The sequence below is a fragment of the Salminus brasiliensis genome, chromosome 3 (genome assembly GCF_030463535.1).
Source record: "Salminus brasiliensis chromosome 3, fSalBra1.hap2, whole genome shotgun sequence".
Classification (NCBI taxonomy): domain Eukaryota; kingdom Metazoa; phylum Chordata; class Actinopteri; order Characiformes; family Bryconidae; genus Salminus; species Salminus brasiliensis.
The window spans coordinates 46,905,689-46,933,451 of NC_132880.1; the positions used below are offsets into that span (position 1 = coordinate 46,905,689).

Sequence of the window (27,763 nt, forward strand, 5' to 3'; positions counted from 1 at the left end):
GGAGGATGAGGTGGAGGATGAGGTGGAGGATGAGGTGTGGGATGAGGTGGGGGATGAGGTGGAGGATGAGGTGTGGGATGAGGTGGAGGATGAGGTGTGGTTTGAGGTGTGGATGAAGTGGAGGATGAGGTGTGGGATGAGGTGGAGGATGAGGTGTGGGATGAGGTGTGGGATGAGGTGGAGGATGAGGTGGAGGATGAGGTGTGGGATGAGGTGGGGGATGAGGTGTGGGATGAGGTGTGGGATGAGGTGTGGGATGAGGTGGGGGATGAGGTGTGGGATGAGGTGGAGGATGAGATGGGGGATGAGGTGGAGGATGAGGTGGGGGATGAGGTGGAGGATGAGGTGTGGGATGAGGTGTGGGATGAGGTGGAGGATGAGGTGTGGGATGAAGTGGAGGATGAGGTGGAGGATGAGGTGGGGGTTGAGGTGGAGGATGAGGTGGAGGATGAGGTGTGGGATGAGATGGGATGGTGATCATCATCCAACATCCTGACCTCACCAACGCTCTTTTTGCTGAATGCAATCAAATCCTCACAGTAATGCTAAACAAATGCACAGTAGAGTGTAGTGTCCCTGTGTAAGCAACCTCCCCGCGGCTGTTCTCGGCTGTTCTCGGCTGTGGTCAGCTGGGGGCGCTGTTCTGCCGGTTCTCTCTTCCTCACTGCGGACCGGAGAGCATCAGAGCGCACCGAGAGCGCGAGACGTCACACGCTGTGTGCGCCGGGGAGACGGGGGCTAGCTATAGCATTTAGCCTCGTTTACAAACTGGGCCTTTATCGATAGTTTCAGCCGGTGGTTTTGTAGAAAGGTGAGTCGGTGGTTATAGTAATATTACAGCTGGTGACCATTTAACTTTGACCATAATAAACTAGCTAACTATCTAAACTGCCCAGCCAGCGCGCGCTTCAACAGCCTACTAGCTAGATAGCTAGCTTGCTAACTAGCCTGGACTGTTAGCTTAGCCGCGGGATTGAGGCTAAGCTAACAGCACAGCTCCAGAGGCGGTGTCAGGGCAGGCTGTGCCACTATTCCTGACCCAGACCCAGACCCAGAATACATCTACAGCTCGGTTGGGAGCCCTTAGCCGTTTTAGCCAGCTGCGTTAGCATTAGCTAGCTGCGTTTTCCAGCTGTTTGCAGGTAGCTAGCTAGCTAGCTCGCTAACATGCCATTCCAGCTCCTTCACATTTCCTGGTAATCCCTGCGGTCTCTGCATCGCTGCACGTCGACTGTTGTTGATTTGGGTGGTTAATTGGGCTGGTTTAGTGGTTAATTGATCATATTAATGCTATTATTATTATTGTTTAAGTGTGTGTTGGTTAGAATAGCCAGCCAAGCTAGCTAGCTAACTTTCCCATAATTTGTTCAGCCAGCTTTACTCTCACAGTACAAATGTGGGTTTGATTGCATTCAGCGACAAAGGTCAGGATGATGTGTGATCAGCACCCCACGTCATCATCCCAGACTTCCCAACTCATCCCAAAAGTACTGGATGGAGCTCCACCACCCTCCATCACTCCAGAGAGCACAGTTCCTCCACAGCTCCTCAATGCTGGGGGGCTTTATACCCCTCTACATTTACATTTAGCTACGTTTAAGGCATTTAGTAGACGCTTCTTCTCCAAGTGCTTCACTGTTTACCCAAGAAAAACCTCAGCTAGTTAGAATAGACTAATAATTCAAAGATCCTCTAAGTTTAGACTCTACTAAACACAAGTCAGTAAGGAGACCCTAGTACTCTTCTCTTCGCCTGAGCACTCTCAGAAGAGGAGGGTCTTCAGTCTGGGTTTGAGGACAGCGAGCGTTGGACTCTGCTGTTCGGACACCCAGGGGAAGCTCGTTCCACCACTTCGGTCCGAGGACAGAAAAAAGCCTGGACGCTCGTCTTCCGTGGATTTGGAGGGATGGCGGGTCGAGCCGAGCCGTACTTGAAGCTGGAAGGGCTCTCGGTGCGGATCGGCTTTTGACCATTGCCATCAAGTGCGGAGGGGCTGGCTGGTCCAATCTGGGCTTTGTAGACCAGCGTCAGGGTTTTAAATCAGATGCAGGCAGCAGCTACAGGAAGCCAGTGTGTGTGTGTGCATTTGCACATCTGTCTCAGCAGTGGGTGCATTCTTCTGCATTCAAGAGGTGTCCGCAAACATTTGGACATTAGTGTTTTTAGAAAGGTTTAACAGCCTATTCTATCATTTTTTCCCCAAAGCGTCTCCTAGATGTAGAGAGCAGGTACTTAAGGGACAAGCTGTCTTTATCAGGGAGACAGTAAAGTATCAACATAGAAATAATAATAGTTCGTTTCTTTAGTTTTAAGGAACAGTTTATTTAACTAAAGGAATGAATTTATCGAGTATTAATCTTTATACACACTCATCGCTATTATTTATTTATTTATATACATTTTATGTTAAATTCACATTTTCTTTTTTGCAGGTTTGGACGGAAGTCCTTGGTGCACATGGGAGCATGTCGAGTGCGTGTCTGGACCGAAGCGGCCGATGGCAAGAGATTGAGAAAGGGCTGCAGTTCATCCAGTGAGTGGGGTTTGTTAATCTGCCTATGCTTGCAAAAGTACCATAGTGGGAGGGGGACTCCAGAGCGACTTACAAGGTTACTCGTATTACAGAGGAGGGCCAGTGTAGTGTTAGGAGTCTTGCCCAAGGACTCTTATTGGTGTAGCGCAGCACAGTCACCCAGACTGGTAATCGAACCCCAGTCTCCAACACAGTATCGTAGCTCAGTGGCAGGTAGTGGTGTTATCTGTTGTGCCACACCAAATTAAAATGAGGATATCTTGCTTTTTGGTAACTGTATTTGTGTGCCAGCACAATTGCAGAGGATGTAAAAATTGTACTGAATTTGTATCTGAATGGTAGTTCCTGACTATCTTTTTGGCGGAGATGACTCATTCCTTGTTGTGGAGAAATGTGGTATCTGGCTGTACTGCTGAAATCCTCAGGTTATGACTAGTAAGTTCATAATCATAAACTTGTGACATTTGCAAGCCATCATTCCCACATGTTGTTTACGAGGATGTGTACAAGTGTAGTTATGACTAGAGACGGAAGGATTGATCCGCTGTGTTTTGGTACTGGCCAGTATATGCATAGATATTTAATTGGTCAATAATTGAACTGTTAAAAAAAAAAATGGACCTGAAAAACGGTCAGATATGATATGATCCATATTTCACGAGGTCACGGTGCACTGCAGTTCCTCATTTAACTGCGAGATGGCGTAGGGGGGAAAAAAGGACGTCTCTCTGAAAAATTGTAAATCTTTATTACAATAAGCAGTAGCGAGATACCTGGAAGTACCTCAGATTCAGTGGAGATGGACTGAACAGCCAGAAGTAGAGCAACACATGTATAACATTAAAGGACTGCCTTCCTCCTAAGCTCCTCCAGTTTCTTTTGTCTGTTTAAGTTGGTTGCATCTTGTGGTCAAACAGCGAAAAAAAAGGTTTCCCCATTTTAGAAGGAAACACCATGGTTTGGACATTTTTATTATAATTATGATGCCATTGAGTGCAGCAGGATAAGCCAGTCATCTTTGGGTCCATACTGTAATTCTTACAGGGGCAATACAGACCTCACGCACAACCTCAAAAACTCTTAAAGCCTGTGTTGAATTAAACTAGTTAGTTCAGACAGTGGGCTCTTCTTTGTATCTATGCTTGACCACATATTCCAAAAACATCAACAAGAGAGGGACAAACCCTGAGACTCGAATGTCTTTATTATTATTTGCAGTGTCGAGCTAACGCCGGGAAATCTCGTAGCTAAAATACCTGTTAACACATCCGTCTGACTTTCAAGTCATATTGGTGTAAAAATCCTGTAGTATTACTGTATCACCTCAGTCCACATGCTTCTCTACCTTCAGATGCTGCTTCTGGAGCTCTCAGCTTGTCCAGAAATGCGCGAGTGCAGATGTACAGTAGGGGGCTCTCAAAGCACAACTTGTTTACATCAGTGGAGTAAAAGTGAATTACGTGAGCGAAAAACACCCACTTTTCCCTTGATATTGTGCCTATGCAAATCTCCCAATCAAGAGGGAAAGTTCCCCGCCACAATATCGTCGTCTCTCCTCTGGCTACCCTGGCACTTTTTTCTAAAGGGCAGGACTTTATCCAACGTTCAGTTGAGCATTAAAAGAACTACCATTTAGGTTTCAACCATTCAACCGCTCTCCTCATTTCTAACCTCTCTGCTCAAACCAACATTTGTAGACATTTGTGGAAAACGATCATGACTTGTGGGGGAAGCAGAGCAAAGACTTTTAACCCCACTAAATAGATACACCCTGCATGATGCTGCATTACCAAGTTCGCCTGGAAACGCTAATGTGGCATCCAGTCCTGCTCTTGAATAGTGTCGGCCTCAAAAACGCTGATCAGCCCAACTGAACTGCCTTTAATGCTGAGCAAGTTTGTTTACTGTCTTCAAAATATATCATTGCTGTCATGCAAAAACCTGTATTTTTGATGCAACATGTGAATTTGCCAGTTCTTTACGTTGTGTCACAATCTCCGGGGGAAGGGATCAATAGAAATGATCCAGGGCCCCAGGTGGTTCGACACACTAAGGCCCTGTTCAGAGGGTCGCTGGTTCGAATCCTGGTCATGTTGCTAGCCATCAGCAGCCGAGGCCTGAGAGAGCGCAATTGGCCTTGCTCTCTCCAGGATGGGTAAATGGCTCTTTCCCCACATCGCCTTGCTGCGGTGCTGCCCGCCGCTGGCGTCTGCAGGCTGGTGCGTTGGAGAAGGGTATGCGGTGCTTCCCTCCAGGCACGTTGGATCACAGTTTGAAGAAGAAAAAAAAAAAGAGGCATGACTGTGCATGTGTCGGACGGGGAGTGTGCCAGTTCGCCCTCTCTGCTGTCAGAGGCATTGCGCGTACAGGTTGGGTAATTGGCAGGGCAAATTGGGGAGAAAATTGGTGAAAGTCTTTTTACATTGATGTCCATTGAATAAGGTTTCTCATGTTTCTCCAGTTTACATATAGACGGTTTTTGTGTGACCGCTTTCACACGGAGTTGTGATCAAATTGATTAAATTGTGATTTGTCATGAACATAACATCATAAAGATGTAAGTTACGAACCACATTCTGGATTTGGGAGCCATAAAATCTCACAAAGACAATGAATGTTTAATTCACACATGATTCATTCTGTCTGGAAATGAATGCAGTACCATGTCTGTACCTTTTGCAGTTAAAGCTAAGACTGTAGCCTGGACACTAACGGTCATGTGACCAAAACATGTATTAATAAATCACTTGAGATTATTCAAATGATTGGTATGTTGAATGGAAATGTTGGTTCACCATGTAGCCCTCAGAGCTCATAACACAAGCAGGAACTACAGAATGCTGCAGCCTATGACTAGCAAGTCTTAATCGGGGTCTTGTGATGTCAGATGAGGGTTTTATTTAAAGCAAAATGAAATACAGCTGTATGTCGTTAGTTTGAGTGAATCTATTAACATATAGATTTTTTAAAAATCTACAAACATGTTACACACAGACACCTTGTAGCAGTTTGGCAAAATTTTATTATTATTTTATGCTGAAAAGTGAAGCTTTTCCAGTTTCGCCCCCTAGAGGTTGAACATTCAGCTATACTGTGTCTGCTGTGATGTAATACCTAGGATTTTTCTATTTCTATTTTCCACTATTGCTTATTGGTTCAGCGACATACAAAACAGATTAGCCTCCGATTGGTTACTTTCTAACCTGCCTGCTCCTCAAAAAGTCTCACCTTTAAACACATCAATTTATCAATCTGCAGAGACCCATTAAAGCTAGTGTTCAAGTCCACTTAGTGTTGAATGTCTCTGATTTTTGTCTGGTGGTGTTTTTTTGTTTTTTTACAACCATGTCTGATTCAAATCAGTGTCCTTATGGGCACTTAGCATCCATCATTGCCTCAGTAATGGTCTTAAATTTAGCATTCGGCTCGACAATGCACTAAAAATGTGATTTATCTGCCCATTAGCACCACGATATCGCCATCCTCCTCCGCCTGTGCCATAAACAGCAAGCTGATTGTTTTTTGTCAAAGGGTGGGATTTTATCTGTTAATAAACTGCATGTTGGGCTTTATGCATGTAGAATGTAATGTAGATCTAATGTGCCTCGTGGGAGAAGCAGTGTAAAGACCTTTAACACTAAACAGACTGTTGGGTCGTCCATCACTCAGCCCAGTAGACTGAGTATCGGGCACAGCAGAGCCAGCAAAGGCCGCTAACAGTACTTTTAGCTCAGCAATTATTAGCAGGTTTTGTACATATTCTCGCAGCGAGTGTTCAACAGCATTTTGAATGTGGTTGATTTCACTAACATCAGCGAAGAGGACCGAGACCCACATATATTGAAGGTGGATTTACTCTTTAAACCAACATTAGGTAGCAGAATTTGCTTAAAATCACAGCTTCAGAATCCTGCTGATAATCCACTGACTGCAACAGGGAGGACTGCATCTCGGCCGTTCCCACTTCAGGCCGGAGCGCTGCTGCTACTGCACTATGAAGCTCAGGTGGAGCTGCAAGAGAGAGACCTCTATCCAGAATTCCTGAGTAACGCTGCATAACCCATAGTCATATTAGTGTAAAATCTTGTAGTATTACTCCACTGCCTACCTTCAGATGCTGCTTCTGTATGTCTCAGCTTGTCAACATATGCACCTGCACAGCTGTCCATCGGGGGCACACAAAGGGCAACTTGTGTTTACATCAGTGGAGTAAAAGTCAATTGCAGTTCTCAACTGTAGGGGGAGCCCATGAGCAAAACAATACCAATTCTCCCATGACGCTGCATCAGCTAAAGTAAAACTTCAGTAAAACCCCTGATCCACACACCACTTGTGTAATTCCCCTAACACTTCCCCGTAGACATGCTCTAAATCTAACCTTTTGTGTTTGCAGGTCCACCCTGCCTTTCCCTGGCAGTCAAGAGCAGTATGAGGTTTGATGCTTTTACTCACACTTTGACAGACAATCAATGCATTGACTTGAATGCCAGTTTCGGAGTTAACATCTACATCTTATCCTTACTGCAGATATTCATCCAGGACCTGGTGAAGAATCTGTTCGGGGAGGGGAACGATGTGTTTCATGAAGGTGAATGGGCACGTTCGGTCGAGCTGTACACAGAGGCCTTAAACATAGCAGAGTATGCAGACTCAGAAGATATCGTCATAGCTTGTGACCTGAGGGAGAAGCTTTATGCCAACCGTGCTGCATCATACTTAAACATTGTGAGTGCTGAACGGTTCTTGTATAAGATATAGCACACTGGTTTTAATACTGTAATATTTCTAGATGTTTTAACCAATTTTCTGTTATGGTGTAGGGCCTGCATGACCAAGCTTTGGAGGACTGTGAAAAAGCACTTCAGCTCAATGAGAATAACCACAGAGCTCTGTATCGAAAGGCAAGGTCCCTGAAAGAAGTGGGAAGGCACCAAGAGGCCTATGAGGCTGTAGCCAAGTGCTCCATGGCAGTGCCTCAGGTCAGTTGACTGTACTTTACCTTACTTGTCTGTTCTTTGAGTGATTTTGCTTTCAAGATGATCTAAGATGTCACCTGTATTTTAATTTATTTATAGGACACCTGTGTAATTCAGTTGACTCAAGAGCTTGCCAAAATGTTGGGCCTGAAGATTCGTAAAGCCTATGTTAGAGGCAAGGTATAGTACATTTTGATTACGACTAATTTAACTGATTATAATGAACCATATAACAGGGTTGGTTTTCTTTTTACAGCCTGCCTTAAATGTGTTGTCTGGCTCAAGTATATCAGGAGCAGCAAATGAGAAGGTAGGAGATCGCCTTGTTAATTAGTAGGTGTGCCGCATGTGTATTCCTACCCAACTGTCTCTGTTTGGTACACACAGTCGTATGGAGAATACACTGTTGTTATGTGCAAAACCGTCTTTAGTTGGCTGGTAATTTGGTTATTTCCCAGTTACACCAGTGAAATGAATGCCGAAAGTAAGGAGTAAGTGATGAGATACAGAGCAGCAGACTGACCCCAGCTTAGTTTCCCAGCAGCTTTGCATGCATATGAAGATCATCTTAAATGGTAGAGAGTGCTTCATGTGATGTTTGCTCTGCCATTTTAACACCACTCATTCATTTGGACTGAGAGGTGAACTCTGCAACACAGATCAGAACAAGTTTAAACCAAACGCGTCTAAATTGTTCATACTGGTGATTAGAGCTGAGTACAGAACAAGCAGGTAATTATTTGGTTATTTAATAGCCCAGTAATTATAGATGGGCCAATTTGTCATTTATTTGTTTCTTTACCTTCAAGTACACTAAATTTTTACGTTTTTATTCACAGTTGGTTACTTGAGGACTTTGTTTAATATAAAAATGCATAAAGTTGTTTGCAGCACTACTATTATTTTTTTAAATAAATATATATACTTTTTATATTTTATTTTAATTGATTTATTTATAAAGATGGTTCAAGTCAGTGTTTAATAAATGATGTTAAGTGTGTCACTAATGATATTAGTGTGACATTTGTGCATGCAAGTAAATCGGAAAACGTCTAGATATCGCCCAAAAAAAAAATCTGCAACACATATCGGCCATTGGCTGACCCTGACCTCTTAACATCGGCATTGGCTATATTTGGCGGTCCAAATTGGGGAGGAAATGGGCAAGAAACAACCACATTGTTTTGTTTTTGTTTTTTTAAATAAATTGTTGACTCTGGATGAGTATGGTATTTAGAATTACGACACGTCCGATTTGTCAAACGTCTAGATTTGTCATCTAGTACGTGACTAAATTAGATAATTCCCCCATGTTTATTTAAGAGACTCACAGGATGGCTATGCTGTAGAAGCTCACTGATCCCAGACAGAACAAAGAAACCTGGATGAACCAGTCTGCTCATTGTCCCTGAAAACAGTCAAACACTCCTAAGATCATTCCCTCAACTTTGTGCTCTTTTAGATACAAGGCTCTGTCCTCTTAACTTGTGTATTTTAACTTAACCATTATCATTCAGTGTTTAATTATGTAATTAAAACTTTATGCAATATTATTGTTTCAGCAGCAGTCACAGATCTCTGCTTCTGTGGAAGATATTGAGACAGGTAAAGCAGATTACACTGAAGTAGTTTGTTTTGAAACCAAGTCCGCTCCAGAGCTGCTGACTCAACCCTGGTTTTCTTGTTTCTCAGATGTTTGCCACTCTAAGCAGGCCGTTGCTTCTTCGTTGCCCGTAAGCATGCCATTGTGCCCTCCTGCGAGTGAGAAAGTAGAAGTGGAGCCTCAGCCTGCCCCTGTCAATATTATTTCCACTGTACCCCCTATTGAGCCACATAACCCAGAGCCTGTGCCTGTTCCTGTGCATATGCCTTTGGTGAATGGCTCTAGACCCAGTGAGTCTTACCCAGTAATAGAATCACAGTTGGACTTTGATGCAGAGATTATTGGGGATGACCTGGATGAACTACTGGATAGTGCAGCTCCCGCTGACCCCTCTGTGGTAAGTGCCCAAACCAAAACTCATGTATAACAAATGCCACATGCAACTCAGCACTTTATTAGGAACACACTTGGTTCCTCTGTTTGTATGAGATATTGGAAGTGTTTTTGAATGTTGGCATAACTGCTTCACTCACAGTTCCTGCATCATTTAGGAGCATTTGTATGCTGTGCATGTCCAGTGTTTCCATATCCTGTTGACGTTCCATTGGATTCAGATCTGGTGATTTAAGAACATTGAACTCATGAACTTCATTAAACCAGTTTTAGATGGCTTTTGCTTTGTGACATGGTGCATCATCATTATCATGCTGGAAATAGCCATTAGAAGTTGAGTAAATTGTGGCCATTAAGGGATGCACATGGTCAGGAATGAGACTCGGATAATCAGTGGTCTTTCCCCACGCCATTACACCACCTCCACCAGCCTGGGTTGTTGGCGCAAGACAGGTTGGATGAATAGATTCATGACGTTGGTGCCAGATCCTGATCCTACCATCTGTGAGTCTCAGCAGAAATCCAGATTCCAGATTCTTTGACCAGGCTTCATTTCTCCAGTCTGCCCAACTGTCCAGTTTTGGTTAGCCTGTTCCCACTGCAGCCAAAGCTTTCTGATAGCTGCCAGAAATAGCCCTAATGTTGGACGTGTTGCATATTCTGAGATGCTTTTCTGATCTCCACTATTGTACAGAGTGGTTACCTGAGTTACTGTAGCCTTTCTGTCAGCTCCAACCAGCCTGAGCAGCCATTCTCTGTTGACCTCTCTCATCAGCCAGATTTTTCGTCTGCAGAGCTGCCGCTCACTAGATGTGTTTTCTTTATTACACTATTCTGAGAAACTCTGGGCACTGTTTTGCTGAAAATCCCAGCAAATCAACAGTTCTAGGAATACTTTTAATCAGCTCATCGGGTACCAACAAATCATGCCATGTTCAAAACCACTGATCACTTGATTTTGATGGTTTTCACCGTTCTGATTGCTGAAGCTGCTGATCCATATGTGCATGATTTTACGCATTGCACTGCTGCCACATGATTGGCAGATTAGATAACTGCATTAAAAAGTCTAAAGGTATTCCTATTAAAGTGCTAGGTGAGTGTTTCCCACCAAATAGAAAAGCATACCGATTTCAAGCTGGCCCTGTTTGTTATTAAGATCAGTTGTATTATCATATCATTTTTTCCCCCACTTTCCTTTCCAAGGTGATTCCTACAGTGAAAGGTCCCCTTCCTTTACCTACCAGTATTGCCAGTGTGAGTTCCATGTCAGCCCCTCTGCATTTACCCCCCCACATGAACCATCCAATGCTTGTGCCAACCCAGTGCACAGTGAATCTCCCAGCACTCTACAACAAGCCAGTATCACCGAGCTACTCCCTCGGCCTGGACACGTTCACATCTCCGCTGGATTCACTGGATAGCTTGTCTATTTCAAAAGCTCAGCCAGGTGCGTTGGTTTCTGTTTTGAGCTCACTCTATTAGGCTTATTTTATTTATTTATTTATTTATTTATTATTATTTTTTAAATTACCCAGAAAGAAGTGATGAAGCAACCTGGCGTGTAGAGCTAGGCAAATACATCTGTATTTTTTGTGATTATTCTGGTGTTAATGTTCTTGTCAAAACACTTTAGAATAGACAGCATTGCATATGATTGCATTTACCTGAATTGTTTGGATGATATTATAATGACGTGTTATTCTGGACAGGTTTTGGCCAGCACACCTTTATGGTAACTCTTTCTTTCACATGTCATTCATACATACTCATTTCATTGCATTAATTGTTTTGTAACATTTTATTGTAATTTAAATGTTCTTGCATTCAGATGGGAAACAATGAAAGAACCTTAGCCCCCATGCCACCCATGGGGATGCCATTCGGCATGCCGGAGAGCAGCAGTTACGCACAGGAACTTCCACAGCAGGTCGACTTGGCCAAGAATCCACTCGCCGACACCCATGAGTTTAAACAGGCCTGCTCTACATGCTTCAAAACTGGTAAAAAAAAAAAAAATCATCTGGGCAGTCGAGTTGCTGAGCAGCAGTGCTTTGCATGACCTTTTGAGCACAACAGTGGTTTGAAGTGGTTTGCATACAGACCTCTCAACATTACATGGCTATTGTGTGCCTACAGGGCCTGGAGTGCTTGATTACAGCTATCATCCAGAGGACCATAAATGTAAAAAGGACTTGTTGCTTGGAAGAATCAAACATTCAGATAACCCTACGTGGAAGCTGATTCGACCTAGGCCTACCAAAAATCAGTATGTGGGGCCTTATTATATTTGTAAAGGTAAGACAGCTTGTGCTTTTATAACTTGCACTGTAGATTTTCTGACAGCTGTGCTGTGTCATTGATTTGGCTAGCACATCTGTGGCCTGCTGATGCTGTGCAGTGCTCTATTTGGCATTCTCCTCTAAGTTTTAGTATCTTGGAGAGTCGGTAGGACTGATACCCTCAGTTTACATGTTTAAAGATCCTATGGTGTTTCAGGATCGTAAAATGGCATGCGAGCCATTGCGTGACCTGCCTAAGTAAATGTTTTATAGTATGTTTAATACAGTAGAGATTAGTTTGCTAATATTAGCCAGTAAACTCCTCAAAGCATTGACCTTGGTTCTTGGTTCTGTAACCCTCACTCTAGTATTTTCTGGAATAGTTTGCAGGGTTTACTCAGCTGGTTATTTTATCATATCAAAGTTTTCACAGATGAGATGTTTCTATATGATATCCAGGTATTGAAAACAACGGAAAACGCTACACATCACGGTCAAGCACTGCCAACTGTGCCATCATCAGTTAAGATGGTCCTTATAAACTCCTTGTGGCTTGTTTGTAAACATGTTCAGAAGGTAAACAGTGAGTTTCATGACCAGTTTGAGAATAGCACAGGAAAGTAGCTTCAAATTAAGGTGAATTGTTTGAGCAGTAGAGTTTGCTCACATTTTGTAGGGCAGGTAGCGGATAGCATTCAGGTGCGCAGGGCGCAGTTGCACTGTGCGGTAGTCTAAACAGATTGCCACATTGCAAAGATGACATGAATATCAATGAAATCATGAATACTAGAGATGCACTGATCCGATATTAGGATTGAATATCGGTCCCCATATGAACAAAATTAGCTGGATCGGGTATCGGATAATTAGGCCGATCCACGAAACCGATCCTTTTTACTTTAATTGGTTGGTGTGAGACGGCACTAAATGTTTACATGTTTGCAGTTTTGATTGCTGCTTGTATGTTTGACCAAGTTACTTATTTGTTCTCACGTTCAGCTGCTAGATTTTATTTTGAAGTACGCTAAATATTTAAAAATGAGGTTGATTACTTTTTGTGTGTTTGTCAAAGTCAAATCCAAAGTCTTTCTTACATGATGAGGTATACGGTTTATTAATTCAAGTATCGGATCGGTATCGGGTATTGACCGATATGCAAAGTTTATGTATCGTATCTGTATCAGAACTGAAAAAGCCGTATCAGTGCATCCCTAGATAATACTCCAAAGGACAAAGGGATGCCATTTTTTTTTTCTCTGCCCCTTCCTGTCTTCACCTGGTGGAAGTTTTGACTTCGTTTAGGCTTGTCAAGATAAAACTTATTGACGACCATTATTAAACTTATTCAACCAGAGATCATGCTAATGCCAATTCGCAAATGGTTGCTCTTGTAACACGGTACACCGTCCAGTATAGCAGTTCTTCTGTAATACAGGAGGGTTGTATGCTTGTATTTTCATGCAGAGAAGAAGAAAGTGAGCTGGAGAGTTAGGGGTGCAGAAAGGGAGTTGTTTAATTCGGCTGTGCAGGAGCTCTTAGTTCACTGTCTGTTCTGCAGACAGCTTAACCCCAAGTATTGTATCTCGGTACACAGCTTCATAGTTGTTACAGGCTCAGTGAGGGGCATGTATGTTCTGTAAACAGATCAGTCTTTATGACTTTTACGGTCTATGCAGTTGTCTCGATACTTCCAGGATGCATCTTCCTGACCCTGAAGCTACAGACCCTTAACCTCTAGGCTATCAGTGTCTCCATCAGATCATACAACATTTTCACACACACAAATATTTTAAAATATATATTTTTTTTTTTCCTTGAATAATAGAATATGTTGTGGCTGATGATCTGTGATCATGTATTAAGTAAGTAAGTATGGTAAATGTAAGACTAACTAAGAATGATTTATTAGTGCTTCTTTAGTTGAGAACACTGGACATGGACAGTCACCAATTTGTCACTGTAAACCTGTACCAAAATCTTTACACATCAATCAGAGAGCTATGTAAACAAGTGTATTCAAAAAGTATTCAATAAAATTGCACAAATGGACAATGTTTAAAGATGAAAGCTAAAATTTGAATGGTTCCTCAAAGTAGGTGCCCCAGAATTGAGCTATAAGAATTTATTAATAATACATTTATTTATTTGTTAATTCATTAATTAAATAAATTACCTTGTTTTGCTGTTGTCAGCATGAAATAAATAAAAATCCTGCGTTTGTTAGCAATGTTAGCTTGACATCTGTTCTAAACTAAAGAACCAAACTTTAGCTATCGGACATCTTGGCTGATCGATTGTATTTTGAGAAAATTATCAACCATATTAGTTAGAAGTGGGCGATGTGGTGAAAATATTAGCACGGTATTTAAAGACATTTTCACAATATAAGATAATTAATTTTAATATACACGATCGCAGACGAAATGCATCAGTAGCCACAGATTCTTAAAAACTACTGTTTAAATATTCTCCTCTACTGAATTAAAAATCTGTTGCACTTCATCCAATGAAACCAGTCTAATTACACAGAGTTTAATGAAACGTGCTGTTGATCAGTGTTCAAGTACTTACAATGTCCTCAATACGCTTAGAAAAGCATATTGTGTATCATAATAACAATCAATAATCATAATAATAATTTACCCCAATACAATAAAATATCGTCATATTGCCCAGCCCTAGTTTGACCTATTAAATTCCTGTGAACATCTTTAAAAAGCAAGCATGTGTAGGTATGTAAGTTATAGCATGCACAGAAAAAAACCTTTTTCTTTTTTTTTTGCTTTTATCCTAAAATTACAATTGTAATATTGAGTTTGTTTGTTTGTTTGTTTATTTATTATTATTATTATTGTTGTTGTTGTTTTGGCCTTTGGCTAAACATTAACATGGTCCAATCTCATGCAGATGTTGTCAATGGAGAAGAGTGTAAGTACCGTGGTCACTGCACATTTGCCTATTGCCAAGAAGAAATTGATGTCTGGACCTTGGAGCGCAAGGGCTTCATCTCTAGAGACCTGCTGTGTGATCCATATGGGGCTAGGACGAAGGTCAGTTTGTCAGTCCCCAAAATCCTACAGGAACACCATGGAATTTTTATGTTCCTCTGTCAGGTGAGATCATTCATGTGGTGTTATCGATGCTTGTGTGACTGACTTTATGCTCTATTAACGTTTTGGAAAGCTGCTCAAACTCACAAAGCCGATTCAGTAACACTTTAATTAATTTATTATTTTATTTATTATTATTTTTTATTATTATTTTTTAACTACTGCATTGCATCAGCTGGAATGTGCTGCACTGCCAGAACTGCATTTGTTTGAAGTTAGAAAGAGATCTAATGGGTGTGTGACCTGGTCTCTAGGTGTGCTTTGATCACAAACCCAGAATAATCAGCAAACTCAATAAGGAGAATCCAGCTCTCTGCTCTCATCCAGTGACAAAGCATGTGTTTGAGGACCACAAGTAAGCATCTCTTCTCATCAATCTGGATACCAATACCAACTCTGGTGATCAATGAAATGTGCACTGAACTATATAAGTAAATAACTTCTAGGTTAATAATGTTTGTGAATGCGCTCTTGACACGTCTGTCATGTGTTTTCGTTTTTTTAGGTGCCTGGTACATGTTTTGAAAGACATCACTTTAAGCTACTCCAAAATTCGTCCGTACAGTCCAACCTGTCAGTTAGATCTGTGTAGGCATGCGGTACGGTATGGCTGCCAGCGAGAGGACTACTGTTTTTACGCCCACAGCCTCATCGAGCTCAAAGTGTGGGTGATGCAGCGTGAACAAGGTGAGATGTCAGCTCTGCACTCTTGAAGGTGCTACAGAATGCTTCTTTCTTTGAGCCATGCCATTAAAACAGCTAATCATTTAAATAAGAAGCCCCTCTTGAGCCCCACCAAAACCACCAAAATGTGAAAGGCAGTGGTCCTTAAGGACCAACTGCTATAGAAGAGCCTCTCTTGGTTTAGTGAAGAATATATATTTTTTTGTATTTACATTAACTCATCTATTACAAAACGGATATTTATAGAACCAGAAATGGTTCTTCTATGGCGCTGCTCAAAAAAACATTTGTAGCACCTTTTATGTTTGGGTGTTGTGGAACCTGCTGAAAGGTCTGACACATGCAGATTCAGTTTCTACATTCTTTTTTGTTCGTGTGTTTTAGGCATTACCCATGAAAGTATTGTCCAGGAGGCAAAAAAGTATTGGAATATTGAGTCCAGCTCACAAGTACAGGTATGTGTCTACAGTGGCATGGTAAGGTTTGGGCACTCGTGGTCAAAATATGTTAATGTGAATAGCTTAGCAAGTAAATGATGAGCTGATTTCTGACATTTTGGAATTTTTAAATTATAAGCAAAATTACTTAGTAATACAAACAGCACCAGCTTATAAACACTTTTCAGAGAAGTCCTTTAATTTTTTTTTTTATTATTTGTTTGGAGGATCTTTACTCATTACTCCTGCAAAATTCTAGTTCTCTAAGATTCTTGGACCATAGACCTGTTTTAAGGTCTGTCTGCAGATATTCTGTGGTGTTAAGGTAAAACAAGGTGTGTGTAGGATCATTAGCCTCCTTTTAGAAGCCATCCTCTTTTTATCTTCAGATTTCTTGTTTAGATATGTGATTTTTGCTGCAAGAATTTGCTGATATTTAAGACTATTAAGTCTGTTCTGTTTATGAAATGTTCTCCATGCCACTGGCTGCAACCCAAGCCAATGCATGATTGATCCAGCCTTGTGCTTAACAGTTGGAGAACCTCATCAGTCCACAATGCATCAGTCTTTTTTTTTTTTTTTAAAGATATATTTCTGATGCTGTATTTTGTGGTGAGGATGCAGGAAAGGGTTTTTTTCTAGTGATACTTCCATGAAGACTCTTCTAGCTGCTTAGTGGAGCCAATGGCTGCTGGTTGTTTGGACAAGGTTTGAGGAGTTTTCATTTTTATACATTAAAATATATATATATTTTTTTTACATGGGGCTTGTTTCTTTTTATTACTTTAAAACTTTTAAAAATGAAATGTAATGAACTAATCTTGCTTATCTTGCAAATATTAACAAGAATTAATTGTTTTTTATTATTATTATTATTCACGTTGGAGAGCAGATCTTTTCACAGTAACAGGAATGTTGATCAGGGGTGCTCAAACATTTGCAAGCCATTTATGTGTGTTTATGGCTCATCGATGGTTCTACCTTTCCTTGAATTCTGCTACATGTGCTGTTCCCTCAGGAGCTGCCACCAAAGAGGTTTGGCCCTTCTAATCTTAAGATGCAGTTTGTGTGTGAGCAGTGCTGGAGAAACGGTCAGGTCAGTGAGCCTGACAAGAACAGGAAATACTGCAGTGCCAAGTCCAGGCACACGTGAGTACTGCTTTTCTTAAATTACTTCTCTGATCGTCTATTGTAGTGCCAGCGTTCTGGGCTTCTCTAGTATTTGTTGATTTTTGGTGTCTTGCTTTGTCCAGATGGTCCAAAGACCGACAAGTAGTCCTGGTTAGTTCAGTTGAACGGAGAAAGTGGACTCAGATTCGTCCTCTTCCAACAAGAAAGCCCGCCCCTTCTCAATTTGAGGTGATTGAGTACAACTCTACAATACTACATCTATGCTTTTTTTATATTCTGGTGGTGAATTTTAGGGATGCACCGATCCATCTTTTTCTGTTCTGATACAGATACATGAACTGATACCGATACCATTGTTGAATTAATAAACCTAAGTATACCTGCCCATCTTAAGATAAGATAAGATAGTCCTTTATTAGTCCCGCAGTGGGGAAATTCACAGTGTAACAGCAGAAAGGGATAGCAGGACACTCAGTTACAAAAATTTAGATAAATAAATAATTTACACTATATACACACAATATAGATAAGAATTAAAAAAGCAGTAAACAATATTATTTACAGTAAAAGACTCTTAATTGCACATGGGGGTGGGATATTGCACATAGTATTCCCTGAACATGAACATGTGTGTGTAGTTAAGTGTGTGTGTATGTGGTTAAGTGTGTGTGTATGTGGTCCGCTGGGAGCAGTGCTGGTTGTGTAGTCTGACGGCAGCAGGAAGGAAGGACCTGCGATACCGCTCCTTCACACACTTGGGGTGAAGCAGCCTGTCGCTAAAGGAGCTGCCCAGTGTTGCCAGAGTCTCATGCATGGGGTGGGAGCTGTTCTCCAGCATGGATGCCAGCTTGGTTGTCATCCTCCTGTCTCCCACCACCTGCACTGGGTCTAAGAAGCACCCCAGGACAGAGCCGGCCCTCTTTATGAGTTTGTCCAGTCTCTTCTTATCTGCCGTCGAGATGCTACTGCCCCAGCAGACCACTCCATAAAAGATGGCAGATGCCACCACTGTGTCGAAGAACGTCCTCAGGAGCACTCCCTGCACTCCAGAGGACCTCAATCTCCTCAGCAGGTAGAGTCTGCTCTGGCCTTTCTTATAGAGAGCTGCAGTGTTGACTGACCAGTCCAGTTTGTTGTTCAGATGAACACCCAGGTATTTATAAGAGTCCACACTCTCGATGTTCATACCCCGGATGTTCACTGATGGAGGGGGGTGTCTGCACCTGCGGAAATCCACCACCAGTTCTTTGGTTTTTCCAGCGTTTATCTTCAGATGGTTCTGCAGACACCAGTCCACAAAGTCCTGAATAAGTTCTCTGTACTCGCTGTCCTCCTCATTGGATATGAGGCTGACGATCGCTGAGTCATCAGAGAACTTCTGGAGGTGACAGGTCGGTGAGCTGTACATGAAGTCAGCAGTGTACAGGGTGAAGAGGAACGGTGCCAAGACCGTTCCTTGAGGGGCTCCTGTGCTGCTGACCACCAAGTCAGAGACACAGTCCCGTGCCCTCACATACTGGGGTCGGTTGGTGAGGTAGTCAAGTATCCAGTTTGATAGGTGACTGTCCACTCCACAATGTCCCAACTTGTCCTTTAGAAGCCCTGGCTGTATGGTGTTAAAAGCACTGGAGAAATCGAAGAAGGTGATCCTCACAGTGCTGCCAGGCTTCTCCAGGTGAGAAAGAGCTCTGTGTAGAAGATAGATGACAGCATCATCCACCCCGACACCAGGCTGGTAGGCGAACTGAAGAGGGTCCATGGATGGGCTCACCAGAGGGCGGATGTGGTTGAGGACCAGCCTCTCCAGTGACTTCATCAGATGGGAAGTCAGTGCCACCGGCCTGTAGCTGTTTAGGTCCTTTGGGTGCTGTGTTTTGGGCACAGGTACCACACAAGATGTTTTCCACAGCTGTGGTACTCTTCCCAGTTTCAGGCTCAGGTTGAACATATGCTCAACTACCCTGCACAGCTGATCAGCGCAGGACTTGAGGAGCCTGGCACTGATTCCATCAGGACCTGTAGCTTTCTTAGGCTTGATCTTCCTCAGCTCATTTCTCACCTGGGTTGTTGTGAAGGACAGGTTGGAGCAGGGGGGCTGGGTGCTGGAATGTGTGAATGGGTGGTTGATGCTGCCAGACGATGAGCCATTAGGGGATGATGATGGTGATGATTGTGAGCCAGAAGTTCTGAGAGAAGAAGAAGAAGGGGGAGGGCAGCATGATGGTAGTGCTGCTGAGTGGGGATACAGCAGGGGTGTCTGTGTGGGGGCAGGGCTAGGTGATTGATCAAATCTGTTGAAAAATAGATTGAGATCATTCACCCACTTCTGGTCCCCCACCACCTAGGAGTTGGACTTTGTGTGGCCAGAGATGGTTTGAAGGCCTTTCCACACTCCCCTGATGTTGTTCTGCTGCAACTGTTCCTCCAGCTTCCTCTTGTAGCTGGCTTTCCCCTCCCTGATCTTCCTTCTCAGTTCCCTCTGCACAGCTTTCAGCTCATCCTTGTCACCAGATCTGAAGGCCCTCTTTTTCGCTTTTAGGAGAGCCTTTATATCTGGATTAATCCATGGCTTGTTGTTGGAAAAACACCGAACAGTCTTGGTGGGCACGGTGTTATCCACACAGAAGTTGACGTAGTCCGTAATGCAGTGAGTGAGATTGTCAATGTCCTCCCCATTAGGATCACACAGTTCTTCCCACACCGTTGTTTCGAAGCAGTCCTTCAGAGCCTCCTCAGACTCCTTAGACCACTTCTTCACTTTACGGGTGACAGCTGGTTCCCTATGTACAATGGGTTTGTACACAGGCAGAAGATGAACCAGACAGTGATCAGATCTTCCAAGGGGAGGGAGAGGTGATGAGTTGTATGCCTCCTTTGTGTTGGCAAAAAACAGGTCCAGTGTTTTCATGTCTCTGGTGTGGCAGGTTACATATTGGGTGAAGGTGGACAGAGTGGAGGATGGAGAAGCATGGTTGAAGTCTCCGGAGATAAGAAGGAGAGACTTTAGGCATCAGGATTGACATAATCATTACTTTTATAACTTTGTAAAACAAATTATAACAAATCAGGGCCTGAATTTCAGTGCGGGATTGCGGGAATTGCGCACTATTTCTTCTATTCCCGCAATTTTAGCTTTAATAATGCGGGAAACTCCCGCACACAATTACAGCAAAAAACGTTCAGCAAAAATGATCCCGGTTTGGATTGTGAGACGGACGGATGGACCGCGCGTACTGGAAGCTGCACTCGGCGCGCTCACTCCTCCTCTGTCTACAGAGCTACGAGAAACTTTTGCTTTAGAGGCATTTCTCCCGGTCAACTTTCAGAACCAACACAGTCCCTGATAAGAACTTGAGGCACACAAACATGGAACGCTGGCTAAAACGCAAATCTCCATCGTCTGAAACTGAACCCGTTCAGAAAAAGGCACCGGAACCCGAACGGACTCGCACAAGCAGCAGCGTTAACGAAGCTAATCCACAGGATTCACAGACAGGTGACGGCACCAAACTAAAGCAGCAGTCCAAAGATAAGTTTCAGGCCAATTGGCCAAGAATATATCCTTGGCTTGAACTTAATAGCGGTGAAATGAGCTGCTCGATTTGTAAAATGTACGGTGCTGCGCCTTTTACCAGCCGATGCTACAAAACGTGGACTTTAAGTCGCCACTCGGACAGTGTTTCTCATACAGCAGCACTGAAGAGAAAGCGCGAGGCTAACGCTATTGAAGTTGCGCAGCTGCAGTGTGAGGAAGAAATAACGGGGCTTCTCAAAACTGCTTACTTTATTGCAGAAAACGAACTGGCTAATTCAAAATTTGGGCATCTCGTTAAATTCATGAAAGAGATGGAGTGTCCTTCTTTTAAAAACCTGAAAACTGAAATGCCAAGTTATGGAAGCTACACTAATGAGAAAGGTGTAGCAGAAATGCACCAAGCTATTGCAAGTGCACTTGTGGAAGATGTTGACAAAGCTGTGCTAAAAAGCCCTGTGTTTTCTTTAGTACTGGACGAGTCCACAGACATAAGCAACATGAAGCGACTTATAACATATGTAAGGTACATGGATGACAACAAGATAAAAACGAAATTGTTCAGGAACTCTGAAATTGTTGATGGAAGAGCAGACACCATTTTTGAGGATATTAAGCAATTGCTGGCAGAAAAGAATTTAGATGGAAAAAAGCTTGCAGCAGTTTGTACTGATGGTGCTGCTGTTATGACAGGATGTCGCCAAGGAGTTGTTAAAAAACTCAGAGAGGAGTTCAACTCAGATTTGGTGGGGGTGCATTGCACAGCTCATCGTCTTGCTCTTGTTGCTAGTGATGCAGCCAGATCTGTGCAACAGGTAAAAAAGTTTCAGCAGGATTTGAGGTCAATTTTTGTATTTTTCAGTAATTCTGCTGTCAGAAGCAACAGGTTGCATGAATTGCAGAAACAGCTGGATGAGCCCCAACTGAAGTTTACCCAGCCACATACAGTGAGGTGGCTGTCAGTTCACAGTGCTGTATCAGTGGTGTGTAGATCACTGAAATCCCTGAGAGATGTTCTTGAGCACATGGCTGCCTCAAACACTCAGGACTCAGACAAAGCCAAAGGTCTACTGACATCTGTCAGACAGTTCAACTTTGTGGCCCTTGCTCACCTGATGAAGGACGTACTTATGCATGTGTCCCTTCTCTCAAAACATTTTCAAAAAGAAAATCTGGACTTTTCCACTGTCCAGCCAATGGTTGAAGGTACCAAAGAGACCTTGAGAGAACTAATGGTCCACCCTGGCCCTGCAGAAGAAGAATTCTTCAGCTCTCTTCAGGGTAATAAGTTCAAAGGAGACAAGCTTTTTGAGTTCAACACTCAAAAACCAGCCTTTGATGGCATGAAGAACAGGTATGTAGGATCCTTGATAGATGAAATTGACAGAAGATTCCCTACTGACACAATGGATATTCTGTCATGGTTCACTATTTTTGAACCAAAAAAGGCCATTGTAGCAAAACAGGCCTCTGAGAATCTCTCTCTCTATGGTGCAGAGAAGCTTGAAAACCTGTTCACACACTTTTCACGTAGTGTAAATGCAGATGGAGCTCTGTCAGAATTTGCGATGCTGAAGCAAATCATGGTTTCCAGTGAGTCACATGCTTCATTTTCCTTTCAACAGTTTGCAGAGACTGTGCTGCATGAACATAGCGGTGTGTTCACTGAAATGGAGAAACTCATTAAGATAGCTCTGGTCATTCCAGTTGCAAGTGTGTCGTGTGAACGTGGATTCAGCACACAAAACAGGATTAAAACTAAATTCAGAAATTCACTGAGTAATACAAATCTCACCAATCTGATGCTCATTTCTGAGCTTGGCCCTCCCCGAGACCAGTTTGATTTCAAGAGAGCTGTTATCAAGTGGAAAGAGATGAAGCAAAGGAGACAGAGGACAGGGAAAGAATAGCACACAAAGGCAGCTACTAATATAACAACTGAGGACATTGATGAACTACAAGAGGTGGCCAATAACAGAGGAGAAGGACAAAAGAAAAACATAACTGCAGTGTATATAGTTCTGCCTGATGCCAAGTCGGCGGACTGTGATGTCATGCCACATGCCATGTGGACACAGTTTCAGCACACAAAACAGCCGTAAAACGTTGAAAAAAGTTTTTTAAAAAGTTCTTAAATTTACTGACTTATAACAAGCCTCACCAATCTGATGCTCATTTCAGAGCTTGACCCCTTCCAGAGAGCAGTTGGAATGTTTGTGTTTTTTGATATTGATTTTTGGAGTACAAGAAAAATAGAAAACTACAAAAGAAAGACCAAGGAGAGGACATCAGGGTAGAGAAGAACCAAGAGACAAGTTACAGCAATGTCTATAGTTCAGCGAATATCTTAAGTTGAAGCACAGCAACAAAACTCTTAAAAAGGACAAGGTAAGACCTGTAGTTCAGCTCACCAGTAGTATCCCCCCCAAAATGTAGAAATCCCCCTTATGTGACACATTTAAGGGGGGAATTCCCCCCCATTTTGAAAAATGAATTTCAGGCCCTGCAAATGACCACAAATATAAATGAACCCAATATCTGTTTGTCACCAAAATGTAAATATAATAACTGTGCTGGACCTCGGCAGTGTGGTCTGGGCTCAGGGCTTATGTTCTGAAATTTGAAGTCTGTGAGACTAAAGAGGAGCGAGCAGCCCCTCTCTTCTCGGTTCTCCTTATATGAAAGACGAGCTGGATCAGTCACTGAGAGATGAGGACAGGTCAAAGGGCACCACACTTGCTGTTTGCTATCTGTTTATCACATCTGTATGTTACTCTGATCCTGAATCATGAAGCCTAGCAAACCCGCGTTCCGCGAATCAGGTTCCGTAAAATAGTATCGGTCCCGTAGATCAGACTAATTATCCCATACAGCTAGTTTTGTTATCCAATCCTAGTATCGGGCTGGTGCATCCCTAGTGAATTTTGCAAATTCTGTTATGTACACCTGTTATTGGAGAATATAATGAGTTAATGCTCTTCACATGGTTCATCCTCTTCAGATTTGCATGCATGTGGCTGCTGGCAAGAAGTGTCAGTACATTGGGAACTGTACTTTTGCCCACAGTCCAGAAGAAAAAGATCTCTGGACGTACATGAAAGATAACAATAGTAAGTTCAGAAAACCTCAGTCTGATGTTGACAATACAGTGTTGTGTTAAATGATGTGCGGAGGAGGTGACCAGGTTTAATGTACCTGTGTAAAAATGTGTGTATAGTTGCAGACATGGGCCAGCTTTATGAGCTGTGGCTGCAGTCTCAGAAGCCAAGCTGTAGTGCAGAGAGCTCGATCAGTGCCACGAAGGAGAATGGGAAGCAGATTCACATGCCCACAGACTACGCAGATGAAATGGTATGGTACCTCGCACACAGTTTTACACCTGTAACACACCAGTATGTTATATATTCCTGTATGTTACACCCCCCCCCCCACACACACACACACACACACATTATCAATCAATAAATTGCAGCTTTTGATTTTAAAGTTAGTTTGTTTTTAATGAATAATATAATATAATTATTTTTATTTATTTATTTTCTTTGGCTTCCTCTTTTCAGAACTTTGGTCATAATCGCATTCAGTCAGACCAATTGTTTTTTTATCCCTAATGTTCAGCAAACACAACAAGCAGAGGCCAGATTCGCTGGTGTCTTGAAGAAATCCGTCATAGATGTTTGCAAATCAAGCCCCAGCTTTTTGTGTGTGATCTTCCTTCAGTGATTGTGTTTTGTTTTGTTTTTTTTTTTGGCCAGGCTGGTAACCACTGTTGGCTGTGTGGTAAAAACTGCAACAGCGACAAACAGTGGCAGCAGCATATCACTTCAGAGAAGCATAAAGACCGCTTGTTCAACTCTGAGGTTGACCTGAACTGCTGGCAGTATCGCTTCCCCACAGGAACCTTCAAAGTCTGCGAGCGGTGAGTTGAGTTTGACCCTACAGCTTTCATTAAAGTAAGACATTTGCTCTTCGTTATTGTTGATGACTGGGGCTTTGTGTTGCTGTTCACAGGTTTCAGATCGGCACGTGCACGGAGGAGGATCAGTGTAAACTGGCTCACGGAGAGGAGGAACTGAAGGAGTGGCAGGACCGGAGAGAATTCCTATTGCAGAGACTTGCCAAAGCCCAAAATGATCACTTGCTAGCACCAAATGATAACGACTTTGGCAAATATAGTTTTCTGCTTAAAGACTTAAAGTAAATTTTTATTAATTTGGCTAATCTTACCAAGGTGTTCACAACAAAGACACATTTTTGGATTCCAGTATTGAAGCAGATGAGCTCACGTGACGCTCCCTGCAGTTAAAGAGGTGGGGAAGTCCCCTCTAGCTCTTTCTCTGCTTGATTTTAATGGAAAGCACAGAGCTGGCCTTGTGTTCTGTGTAATCATGGCTTTGTTGCTTTTCTCACAGAGGAAGGGGAAAAAATGCACTATTGCCTTTTATGTTTCAGTTCCTTTAGGTGTTTTGCACGATGGACTGCTTTATACAAAATTCGCAGATCATGTTCAGGCCAAGAACACCAAAGAAGTAGTCTAGTGTAAACACGGTTGGGCAAAACTGACAACGTCTCTGAATTCGAGGTTTGGTTGATTCTTTCCACATAATATACAGTTTTTGTCTTTTTTTCTCTTTAACATTGGAATTAGGGGTTTTATTACTTATTTTTATTTTCTGGAGGTATGTTTCTTCTATATTTCATAATCTGTTGAATTATGACCCAATATTTAGACAGATTATATAAATCTACAGAGTACCCACAAAATGATTATTTATGGGTCTCCGATGCAGAGGCGGGACGTGCGCAAGAAAAACGAGCAACAAGAAGCACGAAACTGCCAACAAACTGACACGAAAGCTCTCAAGCCGATGAGATTTGAAGTTAGCCGTTTCATTGATTTGTCAATTATTTTGGCAGCTGTTCAGTCTGGCCTCTTATGTTCTCGTTCCAGCCTTGTTTAAAAACGTTCACCTTGACCAGTTCCTGTTTTGCGGTTCCTTTAATTTGATCACGAGGAATAGTCTTACAAGACAAGCAGTTCACCACAGTCCTGTTTGTTGGTCTGACCTGTCTGGACGTCAGTGCCATTAACTGTTATTTGTATTACGCGTTATTGAAACGTCCATGGCCGATGCTTCATGAAAGGGCTGGGTGGTTGGTCAGAAGTCTAGAATGAACCATAATGTACTGCACTTTTTTCTTCTCTTGGTCTTTGGAATGAAAACATATGAGGAAATGGTTATGTAGGGATAACTGTATCTAATAAGCCTACCTGTAGAATAAAGTGTATTTTGCTGCTTTGCTTGCCTGATCTGTTCTTGGACGACAAACAAGACATTTGCAGAGTGCAGAAATGGCCTGACCAGAGAAGTGGTGTGTGATTTATTCATTTATTTATTAGATTTATTTGTATAGCCCTTTTTAGAGCTGGCATTGTCATAAAGCAACTTTTACGGGAATCCAGTAGTAGGACAACTTCCTCTGGGCTGGATAAAGGATAAAGGACACTTTGATGTTTGCATGACGTGGTACATGGGGTGGAATGAAATTGTGATCTAAAGGTCCTAGGTACATCCAAAGAGCAATTATCGAATCAATAAAATAATAGAATATAAATAGTGTAGACATAAATAAGAAACGTGGGAGAAGTAGAGAAATTAAAAAAGGTAGCAGCAATATGATAAATCAAATATATCAAAGGCATGCAGCATGAGCGAATATGTAGCGGTAACATCGAAAAGTGTCTTTGAGAGGTGTCCGTACAGTGTGTTTGGAGGCCTTGGGTGGCACTCCCAAAGGGCAACCCATCCTCTTCTGGTCATCACAGTATGACTTCTTCTGCTCAGGTGTGCTGATCTAATCATAATGTAATAATGTAATATAATCATAGCAGTAAACGTAAAAATAATGAAAGTACTGATGCTGGTTAATAGATGGTAATAATAGTAATTGTACCAACTCTGTTGAGTCTGTGTAAACAGGGTGGGTATTTGTCACTAACTCAGCGAAGCTATAGAGATTTAAGGAGATCAGAGAATGCTGAACAGTATCAGAGTGTGGCTGAGGGCTCTGTGGCAGATCTGACCGTAACAAGCTAATTAAACGAAGAGAGCTAGAAGGTAACACAGACACGGGAGCACCCTAAAACACTGGCATCCATCCGCTCCATCGTCCACAAACCTGAGTGATCATGTGCAAGCAGCTTTTCCCTTTCCCCAAACAGTCCTGGGTCTGCAACCTTCATCTAAAGGGAAATATTAATTTCCAAAAGTGTCCTGAAGGTAATTCCAGAAGCTTTATAAGAAAGAGCTATTCCCCCTTCTGAGGCTTTCTCAATTCTGGGAACACATTTCCTTCATTTGACCCCAGAGCCTGAAAGAAACTCCTGGCCATGTTCATGATGGTATTTTTGCAATTTTGCTAATTACAAAATAAACTAATATCTTCTTCAATCAGCCTGAGATTAGGAGGCCTAGTCACCTAACTACACTCCCCTTGTTGGCTCACTGTGCTGTAGAAGAAATGGCTTTGTGGTATTAACCGTAATGTACAGTATATTGTATATTGGGGGGGTGCTAGACTCTGGCACAGTTTGCTGATTATGTTGAATGCTGAAAAACTACTGCTATGACTCTTACTTGCCACTTGGTGGCTCTGCTGAGAAGGTCCAATTAGTCCTAACTTATGAAAGCAATCAACCCACAGCTTTCAAGTGTCTAAAGGAATTACATTTACATTTATGTCGTTTAGCAGACACTCTTATCCAGAGCGACTTACATGGTTACTCGTATTACAGAGGTGGGTCAGTGTAGTGTTAGGAGTCTTGCCCAAGGACTCTTATTGGTGTAGCACAGCAGTCACCCAGTCTGAGAATCGAACCCCAGTCTCCCACATGGTGTGGTAGCTCAGTGGCAGGCAGTGGTGTTATCTGTTGCACCACACCAACAGATAACACCACAGTCCTGCTGTTTTGTCTTCATAGGAGATAAGAGAAGATTTTGGAAGAATATCAATTTAAGAAAAAATTTAAGTACATTAGGTCTTGTTTACTGAAATAGCATTAAGTATTTTCTTAAATTAGT

General features: G+C 42.4%; 1 protein-coding gene across 2 annotated transcripts; it reads left to right on the forward strand.

Moving 5' to 3' along the window:
* Window positions 1-695: 695 nt before the first annotated feature.
* Window positions 696-25,979, forward strand: zc3h7a (zinc finger CCCH-type containing 7A). 2 transcript variants are annotated; one of them, XM_072676396.1, is made up of 23 exons: window positions 696-811; window positions 2,433-2,533; window positions 6,927-6,966; window positions 7,061-7,258; window positions 7,354-7,512; window positions 7,609-7,689; window positions 7,766-7,819; window positions 9,072-9,114; window positions 9,202-9,509; window positions 10,712-10,955; window positions 11,218-11,240; window positions 11,337-11,508; window positions 11,645-11,803; window positions 14,695-14,900; window positions 15,152-15,252; window positions 15,403-15,584; window positions 15,966-16,036; window positions 17,037-17,167; window positions 17,272-17,377; window positions 23,683-23,791; window positions 23,899-24,032; window positions 24,437-24,600; window positions 24,693-25,979. In XM_072676396.1, the coding sequence occupies exons 2-23, from the start codon at window positions 2,466-2,468 to the stop codon at window positions 24,880-24,882; spliced, it is 2,943 nt and encodes a 980-aa protein (XP_072532497.1). In that variant the 5' UTR covers window positions 696-811; window positions 2,433-2,465; the 3' UTR covers window positions 24,883-25,979. The 2 variants fall into 2 exon arrangements, with proteins under 2 accessions (XP_072532497.1, XP_072532498.1); XM_072676397.1 differs by having other exon boundaries at window positions 9,075-9,114.
* The last annotated feature ends 1,784 nt before the right edge of the window (window positions 25,980-27,763 follow it).

Excerpts from the sequence above, each read along its gene's own strand:
- zc3h7a (XM_072676396.1), top strand. The coding sequence starts at position 2,466 with ATGTCGAGTGCGTGTCTGGACCGAAGCGGCCGATGGCAAGAGATTGAG. Across the intron at positions 11,241-11,336 it reads TTGGCCAGCACACCTTTATG|ATGGGAAACAATGAAAGAAC; the intron begins GTAACTCTTTCT and ends TCTTGCATTCAG. Across the intron at positions 14,901-15,151 it reads TTTTTATGTTCCTCTGTCAG|GTGTGCTTTGATCACAAACC; the intron begins GTGAGATCATTC and ends CCTGGTCTCTAG.